The sequence below is a fragment of the Hibiscus syriacus genome, unplaced genomic scaffold (assembly GCF_006381635.1).
Source record: "Hibiscus syriacus cultivar Baekdansim isolate YM2019G1 unplaced genomic scaffold, ASM638163v2 tig00111013_pilon, whole genome shotgun sequence".
NCBI classification, from domain to species: Eukaryota; Viridiplantae; Streptophyta; class Magnoliopsida; order Malvales; family Malvaceae; genus Hibiscus; species Hibiscus syriacus.
This window is the reverse complement of record NW_024062953.1, coordinates 1,265,822-1,279,739: the sequence shown is the minus strand read 5'-3', so window position 1 is coordinate 1,279,739 and position 13,918 is coordinate 1,265,822. Positions and strand designations below refer to the sequence as shown.

Genomic DNA, 13,918 nt, shown 5'->3' with positions numbered 1-13,918 from the left:
AAATATTCGTGTTAAAAATAATTTCAAGAATAATATAGTAAAATTAGGTTTTATCTTCCAAAAGGATTATAAAATGTAAAATAAATCTGATTTCGATAGTGATGGTCCAATGCATCCATACAAGTAGGAGCTCTCAAAACTGTAAAGGAATTCTGGAAGGAACATAGGGGCGCCACAAGAGGCTGACATTTTTGTCAGCACTTGATCTTATTAGGTTAAAGTCAATTTAAATATAAAAATAAATATACAAGGGAACATAAACGTACTTAAGATTTTGAAGGACTCACTCTAGCCCCGTTATGATACGTGGAGCGACCGAGTCATGATTGAATTATGAGGGGATAATTTATTTAATTTTAAAATAAATAAGGTTTTAAAAAGTAATTAAACCATTAAAAATGAGAAATTAAATGTTTAATTTCATCAATTTTAAAATTCAAATATCTTAAAATGTAATTAAATCAAACAAATTTAGGATTAAGGCTTAATTCCATTAATTTTAAAACTTACATTGACATAAAAAACAATTATATCAAAAAATTATGAGAAAAATAAAGATTTAATTGCAATAATTTTAAAATTACTTATAGTTTAAGAGATAATTAGACTCAAAGTCTGATAAGGTCACTGCCGCTTATAACATGTATCCATCCCTAATATGCGTTTGCGAAAGAAAAATAAATGAAGACGATGATAAGTACATTTAATGGAATTGTCAAATTTTCTTTGGCCGTATATAAGTTCGTTTTCTTTCATAAACCTAATGGAAATGGGATAAACGTCAGAATGATTCTGGAATACCATGTCCCCATCTTTATTGCATGTTATATTTAGGGTAAACTATAAGTTTAGTACCTAATTTATTACTGTTATTTAATTTTGTTACCCAAACTTTATTTTGTTTCAAAATCATATCTAATGTTTAGTTAATGTTTCATTTTGGTACCCACCGTAAAAAACTTAACGGTGGTGTTGATGTATCACCATAATGTAATGTCATATCGTCATTAAAAAAATAAAAAATGCAATGCCAGTATTTCTGTTAATTTTTAAAAGGTAGGGTACCAAATTGAAATATAAACTAAATGTTAGATATAGTTTAAAAAAAAAGTTTAGGTACCAAAACAAAAATAAAAGTAATAGTTTAGATACTAAACATATAGTTTACTCTTTCATTTATTGTGAACAAGTTCCTTTTTCCATTTTGATACCTGTGTACATGTACAATTTGAGTTTTGACTCACTGGTCCCAAACCCCAATCACTCGGGTCATCCACCTGGTTCTGGTCCCAAAAGTTTAGAGATTGCACATCATTGTTGACGCGCTTCCGATTTTAACAGGTCCACCTTGGTCGTGCAAAACAAGGGTGAATTATTAAGGTTTCGAAGTTTGCGTTAGAGAGGCGTTAATATGACATATGAGTAGGAGCAAAGAAATAACATTGTTATGGATAAATGTCATTTTTAATTACTCAATAAGTATGTATTGATAAAATTAAGGAAAATAGATGTCGGAAAATAATTAGGAATTTAAGGATGGTATATGGATGTTTCTATTGTGATTGATAAAGTCATTGACAAATGAAGACAACTTTGATCCAATATATATATTTTTTTACATTTAGGTAGCAAATTGTAAAGAAATAGAAGTAGAGGATTAATTCATTTTCATGAATCAACATTAATTAATGTTTGGTGCCTTTCTTAAATCAACCGTTCATTTTTATTGTAGTATTTTTTGTAAAATTTCATTTTTGTCCATATACTTTTAATTTGATCCTAAAAATACAAAAACAGAATGGAGCAAAGTCGCCAATAGTTGCTGGCAACTTTGTCGAAGTTGATTTTAGTTGTTGATGTCTTTGCTTGCATTGCAAAAACATCCCTATTTCTACCATTAATCCAATATCATCCCTAAATTTCTAATTTTTTCTTAACATCCATTTCCTCCTAATTTTTTTTATATATGTTTAACAGACTGTGTTTAAACACTTTATAAAAAAAATATTTAACCAATATGGGGTTTGGGTTAGAAATTGATTTTGTCAAGTGTTTAAATATAAAATTTTAGTCGTACACTTATTGAGTGATTAAAGACAAAGTTTATACACAAATATTGTTATGTTTACTCATGTTAATATGTGTCTTCAACACATACCGTACATATTTATTTTAAAAAAAGAAACAAAATTTGTTATTGTTTTTCTTTCATTTTGGTCCTTGACAAACCGTATGTTACTTAAAATTCGGGAAAAAACACATTTCAACGACTATGCCTTTGATATATTTAATTTTAAAACAAATTATATATTTGGGTAAAAAATTCTAAATGTGGTGTAGGAGCATTTCTTAAAGAGATTTTATATATGATATTTGATTGTTCAAGAATAATAAACTTATTTGACGAGTTTAGGTTATTGGCTTTTTATAATTAAAGCAAGCTAGTTATGCCAAACAAAACATAAGTTGGTCATTTAAGATATAATTATATATTTTTTTCAGGTCAATATGAGTTAAATATTTTTTACCATAAACTCAAATTCGACTTTATTCAAAATTTTCTTCTAAAAAACTCGAATTAAATTCTGGTGTCGTGCCTAATTTTACTCGTAACCCAAATATAACGCTGGTTGTGTGACATGCATATATCACTTATTTATCGATTAAAGGAATTTGTTGTTAACAAGTTTATTTATTCCCGTAATAAAATCTATATATCAACAATGAATCACTCAAATAGTAATATATGATATTTTTTTATAAAAAAATCCATTTTTTTGGTATAATAATAAGATTAACCTTAAATTTTTTTTTATCATTTTTCAATTTCATTCTTACCGTTTCCTCTTATTCTCCCAAATCCCTCTCCCTTTGAATCTTCCCCGAACGCATTACACTAGTCCCCAAGCATCTCACCGCACCATCGACAAAATGAATCAAATAGGGCGTTGGAATCGTGTATATAAATGGTAGAGAAAATATTTTTTGAGATGAGATGATTGTTATAGTGCCATCAAGAAGACGTCAAGAGCACAATACATCTTCAAGAAGATGTGACGAATAAAATACGTATTTTGTTAGCAACCACAATGCGTCTTCTGCTTTATTAATTTGTTAATATTAACGTTTCCATTACATAAAATATGAGGTGTTGCATTATGTTCTCGATATTTTTTCGACTGTAACAATCTCCCTATCTTAATAAATATTTTTCCTACCATCTTATACGAGTTGATTTTTTTTTCAACATCTCATTTGATCGGTTTTGCCCCGCACCATCACAATAACGTTGAAGCGCATCCTTCATCGGGCTCAGCAACACCGTTGACCGATGGATTACAGCCAATTGACTGATTTTATTTTTTCAAATCAAAGAAATTTAATCAATGAACCCAAACTGAATATAAGGATTTCTGCTGACTGAACGGCCAGCACTAAGAGAATTTTGTTGCTATTTACGCGTTTGCAATGTCAGACATGTAATCTTTGTGCAACAAGACTCTCGATCCCTAGAAATATGTCCAAAAAGCACATTATTTTTGTCCTTCTAGAGATGTATATTCAATCAAATAAAAAAATAATTAAGTTTACGAGTATCATTTTATCATTGAATTTTTTTTTTAGTTGAATCATATATACATTTTTCAAGTTCCTGTTTAACTTTAAATGTAATTATTTATAATGTTATAGCATCATATGATTTTAATTAAACAACTCTTTTCTAACCATATATACAATACTCTTTTCGGTGTAAGTAAGATTTATAATATTATTTAATAAATGTTTTAATACAAAATAAGTATTCAAATTATAAATTTTTTTCATTTAGATGTATAAACTATTTTTTATTAAAATATATATCAACCGTTTTATTTTGTAATCATTTTAAGATTTTACTATAATGTTTCTTAAAAAAACTTGTTATCCAATAAAATAAAGACATGTAACAAACACCTATTTATTTCATCACATTCCAAATACTTGATGGAGTCTACTATTAGCCATTTTTTTCTCATTCTTTTATAGAAAAGTATTAACCCCTTCGATCATCATTGTCAATCAATTGTTTGTCACTGATTTTCATATGTGATAAGATTGTTATTAAAATATTCATGTCATTCCTCATTTTTCTTTATAAAATGATTTTTTTTCTTCATGTCACTCGAAATCAATGAAAGCGGGAAATTGTGTGAATTTGGATCGAAAATCAATGGGAGGTGGCAGTGGAACATTGAAGAGAGGAGAACTCTTTTTTCAAGGGAGCTTGACATTTGGGAGGATTTTATGCAAACTTTAAATAGTGCAGCAAACGATTCATGTGAACTTGGAAACTAATTTGGGTGAACTTGGCTCCCCCAAAAGAAGTGTCTTCTGTCTGGAGGGCATGTTTACAAAGAATCCCGGTATTAAGTGAACTAGCGAAAAGGGTTGTTGTTGTTTCAGAGTATATGGCTTGCGTACTTTGTGCAAAGGAGTGTGAGTCGACGGATCATCTATTTTGCCATTGCGAAGTTGTTTGGTGGGGGTGGCAAAGATGGTTTGCATTCTGGAACGTTCAATCTGTTTGTCCAGGGAACCTCAAAGACTTTATTGCCTTGGTTGGATTTATTTGGTCCATTTGGCTGCGCAGAAACGACGTTTTGTTCAAGAACAAGAGGTGTAGCGAGAGCCAAATTTTTGAAGCGGCTGTTACCAGAATTGGATCTTGGTTTAAGTGGCTTTGTCCTGAAGCTAATCTTTCACTGCAGGATTTCCTGAGGTCTCTTAATCTTGTGATTTCCTTTAAGCGTTTTCAGACTGGTCAGACAAGGTTGGAGGTCTCATTGCTTGTTTGGTTTTGGGTCTTGTCAGTTCTGTGTTTTCTGTTAGTTGGAGTTGTATTGGTTTCTGACTGCCTAGTGTTGGAGATTCCATGTTCCTGCTTTTTTGTTATTTGTTGCAGTAGTTTCTCGGGCGATTTGTGTGTGCAGGTTGGGTTGCCAATGTTTTATTCCAGTGTTGATAGTACTTGCGACTGGAGGATTTGAGCCAACCTTCCTTAACACGCTGTAGTCCTGAGTAAAACAAGTCTGTTTGTATTGAGGGTCGATGTTGTTAGTGTGATTAGGGTCGGTTGCGTTCTGCTGGAGGCTGAGGTGTTGCGGTGGTGAAGTGCGGTCTGTGTTTTGGTTTTTCGGGCAACTGAAAGGTGGCTGTCAAGTGTCAGGAGATTGTATGTATCCAACTAGCTTGGAATGCAGTCAGGTGTGAAGCTTTGGACTCTCCTTTCTATTCTGTTGGGAGGGTTCGTTTGGCGTTTAGACTGGTCCAGTGGTTGTAGCAGTGACATTGGTTAGCTTTGAGCGGACTGTAGGCTCTTCTCTTTGGTGGATGGAGCAGGGTGAGCGCGTAAGGCCTTGCGTGCAGTGGTTGCATTGGGGCTAGTTGCAGGCTGCCCTTCTGTCGTTGTTCCTGATCTGCTCTTCAGGTTTTGCAAGCAGCCAGGTGGTAGCTCAGCTCGTGTAGGTTTCTCTGATGGACATGTATTCTGCTGTCATAATGTTGTTTTCGCTTTGGTTCGTTTTGTGTTATCGCTGCGTAGTGATTTTATGGATTGTGGAAGCTGTTGCCATCGTGTGGCTGGGCGTGTTTTGGTTGGCTGCTGTTTTGGCTTGTTCTTGCTGTACGATTTTTTGTTGTGTTTCTGCTGTGAGGGAGGCGCATGGTGGATCTGTTTCCTGTTTTCCTCCCTTTTGCTGTTGTGTTTTAAATCCTTCTTTTGGGGCTGCTCTTTTGCTGTTCAATTTTTGCTTCGCGGTGCTGTTTGTTGGGCGGAATTACAATCTTGATTGTATGGTAAATTCTACTTGGAAGTGACACTATTTTTGCTTCAACTTAGGCTTAATGAGGTTTTTTTAACAAGGTTCTTATGACGTCGTGCATTATATGAATTTTGATATAAATCATACAAATCCCCTTTTCAAAAAAAAAATAACATTCTAATGCTTTGATCTCCTCTTACGTTCATATGATAAGATTAATTTATAAGTATATTATTCATATTTTCTAAGAAATACTTTTCATTGTTTAAATTTTTGAACAAACTCTTAAAATAGAAGAAAGTCATAAACTCTAAAAAAATATAAAAAAAATATTTAATTTTGTGAATTTTAAAAATCTAAACTAATAAAATAATAAAAAACGATGATCATCAGTGTTTAGGACGACTTTATATACATCGAGAAATGATGATTTTTTAGTTGCGATTGAACATGGATAAAACCCCCTAATTTTGATGAAGAAAATGAAGTTGAATCAAAAATTATTTTTTTTGACTTTTACGCCAACATCACATTATCTGGTAGTTAATGGTTTAGCAATCTTGTGCCTTCACTGAATTGTAACTGAAATTTAGTGTTAAAATTAAAGTAATTTAAATTTTAGTTCTAAAAGGGTAAAATCCAAATTTTATCACTGAAATTTACTTACTTTCATATTTTGCTCACTAAATTTAATACATTAGGTTTTTTGTCACTCTGTCGTTAAATTATTAATAGCGTTAAAATGACATCGTTTAAAAAATAAAATTTTCAACAAAACGACTGTAACACCCCCAACCCGTACCCGACCCGGATACGAGTCTGATATGTCACATTGACTTTTTAAAACAATATTCTTACAAAATATCAAAACATTTGAACTTATATTAAGAAAATACAATAAATACTATTAAATTATGCTTCAGTATAAAAATTTGAAAAAAATACGTATTTATGAACATTAATATACAATATGAACAGTGCCGTGAACAATACCATGAACAGTGAAAATTTCGAATATAGATTAGTACTACTACAGTACTTTCGTAAAAATACGTATAAACTCGTAAAAATCTAAGTTTCATCCGTATAAAATTTATCAATTACATATACGCATTTAAAACATTACAAAACTCAATCGTATGACTTTTCAAAACCGATTAGAACATATCGGATTTAATCCTTTATTTACATGTCAACCACTATCCTTATTACCAAATACATACTATACATTTCTTTTCTGATCTGATCTTTGGAAAGGAGAAACTGACCTGTCTTGCATAACTTTTATCAATCTTCCTCTTCTCGGAACCTACGCATGAAACAATCACACGCTAAGTCGTTGACTTAGTGAGGCATATAAAACATAATTATATGCTAACTGTAACTTCTACAATGCATGAACATTTGATATTACCTTATCATACCAAAGCATATATTCTTTTCTGTAATATATACATACATGCACATATCATGTAACATAACATCATTAACATGCTTATCATTTCTCATTTTATCATCACTAATTTCTTTATATACCATGTCAGCATATAATGTAAACTCTAAATCACACCATTGCATAGACAATTAGCAATCTCATATAACAAATACATTTCACTTAGGAATACACACATTATCACATATGAATCTTGTAAATACTTTTGATATCTTTTATAGGCCCATGTACATTACTGAGAACTTAAGGTATGTGAGTATTGTGAGGTTGTGCACTATGCTGTCACCACAGCTCGTATAAATTTGCACCGTAGTGCCATGTAGAATTTGTCCCGAAGGACCACGTAGAATTTGTCCCGAAGGACCGTGTAGAAATGCACCGAAGTGCCACGTAGAATTGCACCGTAGTGCCATATAAGATTGTCCATAAGGACCACATAGAAATTCCTTAAGAATCATATACATATACCAATGATCAAGTAGGTGTCTCAAAAGACCTCATACATGTTCCAAAGAATACATATATGTCCCGAAGGACCACGTAGACCCTCTACTCTTGGCATGCCAACTATACCCCTAGCTCTCATATCACATAACATTGGCATTATCATTTATGTCATTTCACATATTTATATATACACATGATTCACTTACACGTAGAACATTTTCATATGATTCACTTTCACATGTCACATAGCTTATATCTTGTTCTTATGTCTTCTCATAAACATATAATTTCCATACCTTTATCACGTAGCTCATATAATTTTTCCTGCATATTCATGTCACATATTTCATATCACTTTACATGGAATCACGTAGGTTGTTTCATATGGCTTATATCATTTCTCCTCTGTTCATATACATATGTCATATATACATCACATAGCACATAAGATAACATATCATGCAATCACATAGTTGTTATCATATTTTTCATATATATATTCATGTAGTTCAATATCACATATTGCATATAATCACATATGACACCTATACACATTTTCATGTACTCATGCACACATAAAGATCACGTAACATTTTAGAAATTACTTCTTACCATAATAACTCTGTCACTGGCTCATCGCAAGCCAATGTTTAATCGATAACATAAGTACAATTAAATTTCACTCACCTTAGCCTTACTTGCTTTGATTCAATCCTAACTCTTCGATTGTTCCATAATTCGTTTAGGCTCGATATCTACATAAATATAATTTTCAAGATGATTATCAAAAGCCTAAACCTTATACTTCGATGCTATTAACTTAAACGGATTTAATAAACTCATATTCCTAATTTTCTTTAGGAGTGCACCGATGCACTATGGATGCATCGATACCCAAATTAGGTTCGAAATTCCCATGCATCGATGCACATTCAAATTTTGTCTTAGTGCATCGGTGCCCATTCATAGTGTACTGATGCACCCGTCAATTATCAACTGATTTTACCCGAAAATTCCATAACTCTTCATTAAAATTCTTCATGTTTCATTCCCTTTTCTATTCTTAACTCAAGTACATATACTTAAACTAATTTCTACTCATTCAATACACATTTAACCTTAAAATTCCATTTTTCATATGGAAATCAATAATCATACTAAAATTTCAAGATGCTCTAAATCCAATTCTATCACTTCTTATCTCTTAATTAAGTTGATGACAAGTCAAATTTAGTTTCAAATTCAACTTATCAACTCTTTTCCAAAAATTCACTTAAAAACTCATTTTCTTTAATCTTTCATAACTTCTTCATCTTTTGATTTTAAAATAACTTAAGCTTAGTTATCATCTAATGATCAAAACCCAACCTTTTCGAAAACTTACCTTTACGAGCTTGCTATCTCTTTCTCTCATACATGAAGAAGAAGAAGAAGATGATGAAGTGGAGAAAATATCTCCTCATCCTTATCCCCACATGCCTATATATTATTTTCAAGTCAAATGACCATTTTACCCTTTAATTCTTTTAATAATTACCAATAACCCTTCAGATATTATTTTCAAATAAATCATTGAACTTTTAAACTTTTCCACTTTAATCACCAAATTTTAAAATTTTACAATTTAGTCACTAACCCATAGTTTGGGATGTTACAACGACGTTGTTTTGCATCTCTATAAAAGCCCATTTATAATGTCATTAGTGAGAAAACGAATGAGTGACCAAAATTTTAATGCATTAAGTTCAGTAAGAAAATTAAAAAGATTTAAAATATATTTAGTGAAATAGGAGAGAGTAAAGTTTAATACTCCGAATGAGATGAGCTGGAGCTTAAAACAGCTTCTAAAATTGAGGACTGAAGTGTCCTCTATTTTGTCCTCTCATACTCCGAATGTTAATACTCTCTGGAACGAGATTAGAGTTAAAAATCATAAAGTTAAATGGCACTCTTTACTTTGGTTCCCTCATCTCATTCCTAAGCATAGCCTCATTGTCTGGATGGCGTTTCTTGACCGTCTTCCTACGAAAGAAAGGCTTCATAAAATGGGGATTGTTAATGACATGAACTGCATTTTTTGTGATGCTGCTGTGGAAACTAGAGACCATATTTTCTTTGAGTGCACTATTGCTTCCTCCCTGTGGTCTGCTTTATTTTCTCTTAATGGTTTACAGTTTAAACATCATTCTTGGGATGCTTTTTTCGATTGGGCTGCTGCGTGTTGGAAGGGCAAATCCCTACTAACTACCATCATGAAAGTTGCATCTAATGCCTTGATTTACACTATATGGAAGGAAAGAAACAAGAGGTTGTTTCAAAGCCAATCTTCTAGTGTTACAGAAATGTTCATAGCTATTAAGGAACTGGTTGGTCTTCATCTAAGGGGAAGAAATATTAGAAGACTAGGCTATGTTAATATTAATCTTTGTAACCAATGGGACATTGTTTGATGGCTTAATTGCCTTTCTGTTTGTTTGATGCTTATTGTAATTCTAACTCTATTGTTTTGTGCAGTTTACTGCCTTTGGGTAATAAAAATTTGAATTATCCAAAAAAAAGTTTAATTACCATATTTGTAATTTACTCAGTTCTAAAATGAATACACAACCTAAAGTTAGTGACTAGTTTACCCCTAAATAAAAGTATTAAAACCATAATTAGACCGCTTTAGAACGTCGATCGTATTCCACAGTGCCCAATGGAGCAGGCCTGAACTTCTCGACCCAGCCTGGTTCATGCCTTTGGGTCCAGATTTTTGTTGGTCCAATTTAATGGTTAACAATGGCCGCAAAGAAATCAACTCTTCTGGAAGGCCGAGGACGGGAAAGGGCAATTGGAAAGCAAAAGAGAAATGGCTGATTTGTTTATAGGCGTATCGAAGTCCTCTCTTCTTCACCTTCACCCAAAGCTTGGACCATTTCAAAGGCAGCAGCTCTTTAACAACACCGGTCACCCCAGAGTTGCAGCGCCTAGCAACCGTCAACTTCATTTCAAAGGGTTGACTTTGGCCGGCCTGGTATCTTCTGATTCAAAAGCACCCACGATCGTTACCAACACCGTCGGTTCCGAAAAGGGAGGGATCGACATCGAAGTTGGCACGGGAAACGGCGGAGGAGACAAGTTTGAAGGCAGAAGCGGCGGAGGTGGTGGGGATAACAGCGGCGGAGGAGACGATAGTGGGAGTAAAGGAGAAGGGGAGTTTCCGGACGACGGCGGTGAGAGAAAGATGGCTTTGTCTATGTCCCAGAAGTTGACTCTTGGATATGCTGCACTTGTTGGAGGTAAAATTCTTGACCTCCTTCGCTTCTTGGTGCTGATATTTGATTTGGTTTTTGGGTAATTTAGGCTTAAGTTTAAGCTTGGTAGTAAAATGAATTTGGTGATAGATTTGCTATGGACGTTGGAATTGCAAATGTGCAGATGTTTCATTTTGACTAAGGGGTTCTTATTGTTTTTGTTAATATGTGTGTGTGTGTGTATTAGTGGGTGGTGCTATGGGCTATATGAAGAGTGGCAGTCAGAAATCGCTTGCTGCGGGAGGGTTGTCGGCCGCAGTGCTCTATTATGTTTATACTCAGCTTCCTACGAATCCAGTTTTTGCCTCATCCATTGGGCTTGGTAAGTCAGTCACTCTTTTTTTATGTTGTTGCCATTTTGGTGTTGTGTTTTTATGTTGCTATTGGGGGAAGAGGATGATGTACTATCCTATTGGGGGAAGAAAGGAAGAGATATCCAAAGTTGTTTTCCATGGTGGATTGTGGTTGTGTCTCAAGTGGTGAGGTTGGAAGAGACGGGGCTTGCCTTTTAGTGTTGAGCTTGTTATGAACATTGAATTCCAATTTGCCAGTTTAGTTTATTTTCACAGTGTTGCATTTGTGAAAAGGAAAGGTGAGAGAGTGGAAGAGGAATGGTTTAGGTTTTATCGTGGACTAAAGTTCTTGTCCATGGTGGGTTATGGTTTACATATCGAGTGACTAGGATAGAAGAAGGGGTCTGCCGGTTAGCGTTGAACTTGCCATAAATGCTGAATTCTAATTTGCCATTTTGTTGTTCTTTAGAGTGCTGAAAGGTGAGAGAGAGGAAGAGGAAGAGATTGTTGTCCAGTTTTATTGTTGTAAGAAAAGACACCTCTATAGTTCTTTCCAACAATGGTTTGTGTTCTTTCACGAACCAAGGTAGTACATAACAGAAAGTACAGAAACCACCTCGAGATAACACGTGCTTGTGTTTCTTAGCATGAAGCTTAAGAGAATTATAAGTGATTCTTCTAGTTGCTGACTTTGTTAACCTTTACTTGTAGGGAATAAGGATGTGAATCTTTTAAGTTCTCATTCGAATGTTAATTATAGACATGAGGCCATTAATAGGATTTAGCTTCATCTTGTTTAACCCTATTTACGTTAATGATATCTGATTTGAAGGTATATCTGCTGCACTTTTGGGAGTGATGGGTTCCCGTTTCAAGAGGTCAGGAAAAGTCTTCCCTGCCGGTGTTGTGTCGCTTGTGTCCCTTGTGATGACGGGAGGCTACCTACATGGCATAATGAGGAGTATGCACTAGTGTGAAGTAGTAGTCTTATGCTCAAACCACATGGTGTTTTGGTATGCAGCTACATATAATGCTTTGCTATGTCTTTAACATTTTAAATTGTGAACTGTTTTCTTTAGACCATTGCTTTTGTATTTGGATGTCTTTTACTCCTTCATGCCAATAAGAAATAGTGCACGCTTTTTCAGCTTTGAAAATTTGAAATTTTGGAACATTATGCTTTTAATGATATCAAAACGGTATTCATAAGAAATACTTGACTCAATATTTTTTATAAGATACTTTCCAGTTTACTTTGCATTTTACAATAATAACACATCTAGGTTTAGTTTTTTTTTATCAAACATATATAAGGAATCCCATATGCTCAGCTTAGGCAACATGAGCTCGAGCTTTTGGTTGGAGCTCGTCTTGACGAACGGGTGACGTCCCAAAGCAGACAGAGACTGGTGAAGTTGCAGCACTGAGGTTGGCTTTGGTGTCATCGACCATTTTTGGCGCCAATGGACCAGGATATGGGTTCCTTTTCACCAGTCTACAAAAGGAAACAGATGCGTAAGTACACTTACCATACCTACATTAGCTTACAAGCAATGCAAATGAAGCTGGGAGAAGTTAGTTTTGAGTGTTACCAGCATGCTGTTTGCAAAGAGAAGTCCTGGGAAGAGGATCCGATCGAGCCTGTGGCTCAGGTGATGCCAACACATATATGGTGTTAAATAAAAGCCAACATTCCTCACAGAAATTGCATCAAAATACACTCTTCCGACATAGAAGATGAGTTGGGACGGAGCAAGACTCGGGGTATTTGGTCCATATGCTGGCATTGGTAGGGAACTTTCAAGGGACATACGTAAAATTAAATTTTATCTTAGGGATGAACTTTTAAAATATATAAAATTTTATGTTAGGGATGAATTTTTAAAATTTTAGGAGGAGACGGATTTATAAAATTTCAAGGGACGAAAATAGATTTTTAATAGAAAATATATAGAAAAATCAAAATATATGGTATTTTTAATTTTTCAGATAGATTGTTTCAGTCCGCTCTCCCTTTGGTCTATCCCAACAGCAGAACCATGGCTCACAACATTATTGAGCCTTGCACCAATATGACTATTGTTCTCTTTTCCTTCGCCCATGTGGAGCAAGGTAGAGTAATAATCATGCAACAGAGAACACTCCATGGCCGATGATGTTGTTTTAAATGACCAAGGAAATGAAACATAGAGCAAGTATAAGGAAAGATTTTATGTTTAGGGATTTGAATTTAAAAAGTTGTACCATTAAAAATCTCATAATGCAAAATTAGATCATTAATAGAAAATATAAAAAATATATTTAATCTATATAAAAATTTGAAATTTTTAAGAGTCGTGCATTCTCTAACACTCTCTAAGCATCCTTGAACAATTATAACTTCTAACCTATGCTTATTAAATCTACGACTTCAATACAATGGATGCGATGCTCAGGTCTTGGTTGTACAAAAAGTGACATTGTCACCATGATCCCTATAACAAGAAGCACATGTTGCTCTTTTCTTCTTCTACTCGCTGCACTTAAGCCTGTTCTTACTTCTTCACGGGCGCATTTAGGGTCGGGATGAAACTATTAGTAAATGATAAATCGTATGAAATAAAACAAATGAAATGATTTACCATGTTG

At 33.8% G+C, this 13,918-nt stretch overlaps 2 protein-coding genes across 2 annotated transcripts; both read left to right on the top strand.

The window, feature by feature from the left end:
• The first annotated feature begins 1,107 nt into the window (after positions 1-1,107).
• LOC120149951 (protein FATTY ACID EXPORT 2, chloroplastic-like) lies at positions 1,108-12,368 on the top strand. The gene is made up of 5 exons (XM_039162669.1): positions 1,108-1,116; positions 4,027-4,030; positions 10,543-10,982; positions 11,185-11,319; positions 12,123-12,368. The coding sequence occupies exons 3-5, from the start codon at positions 10,553-10,555 to the stop codon at positions 12,260-12,262; spliced, it is 705 nt and encodes a 234-aa protein (XP_039018600.1). The 5' UTR covers positions 1,108-1,116; positions 4,027-4,030; positions 10,543-10,552; the 3' UTR covers positions 12,263-12,368.
• Positions 9,702-10,233, top strand: LOC120149977. Its single transcript, XM_039162687.1, has 2 exons — positions 9,702-10,067; positions 10,216-10,233. The coding sequence occupies exons 1-2, from the start codon at positions 9,702-9,704 to the stop codon at positions 10,231-10,233; spliced, it is 384 nt and encodes a 127-aa protein (XP_039018618.1).
• Positions 12,369-13,918: the final 1,550 nt, after the last annotated feature.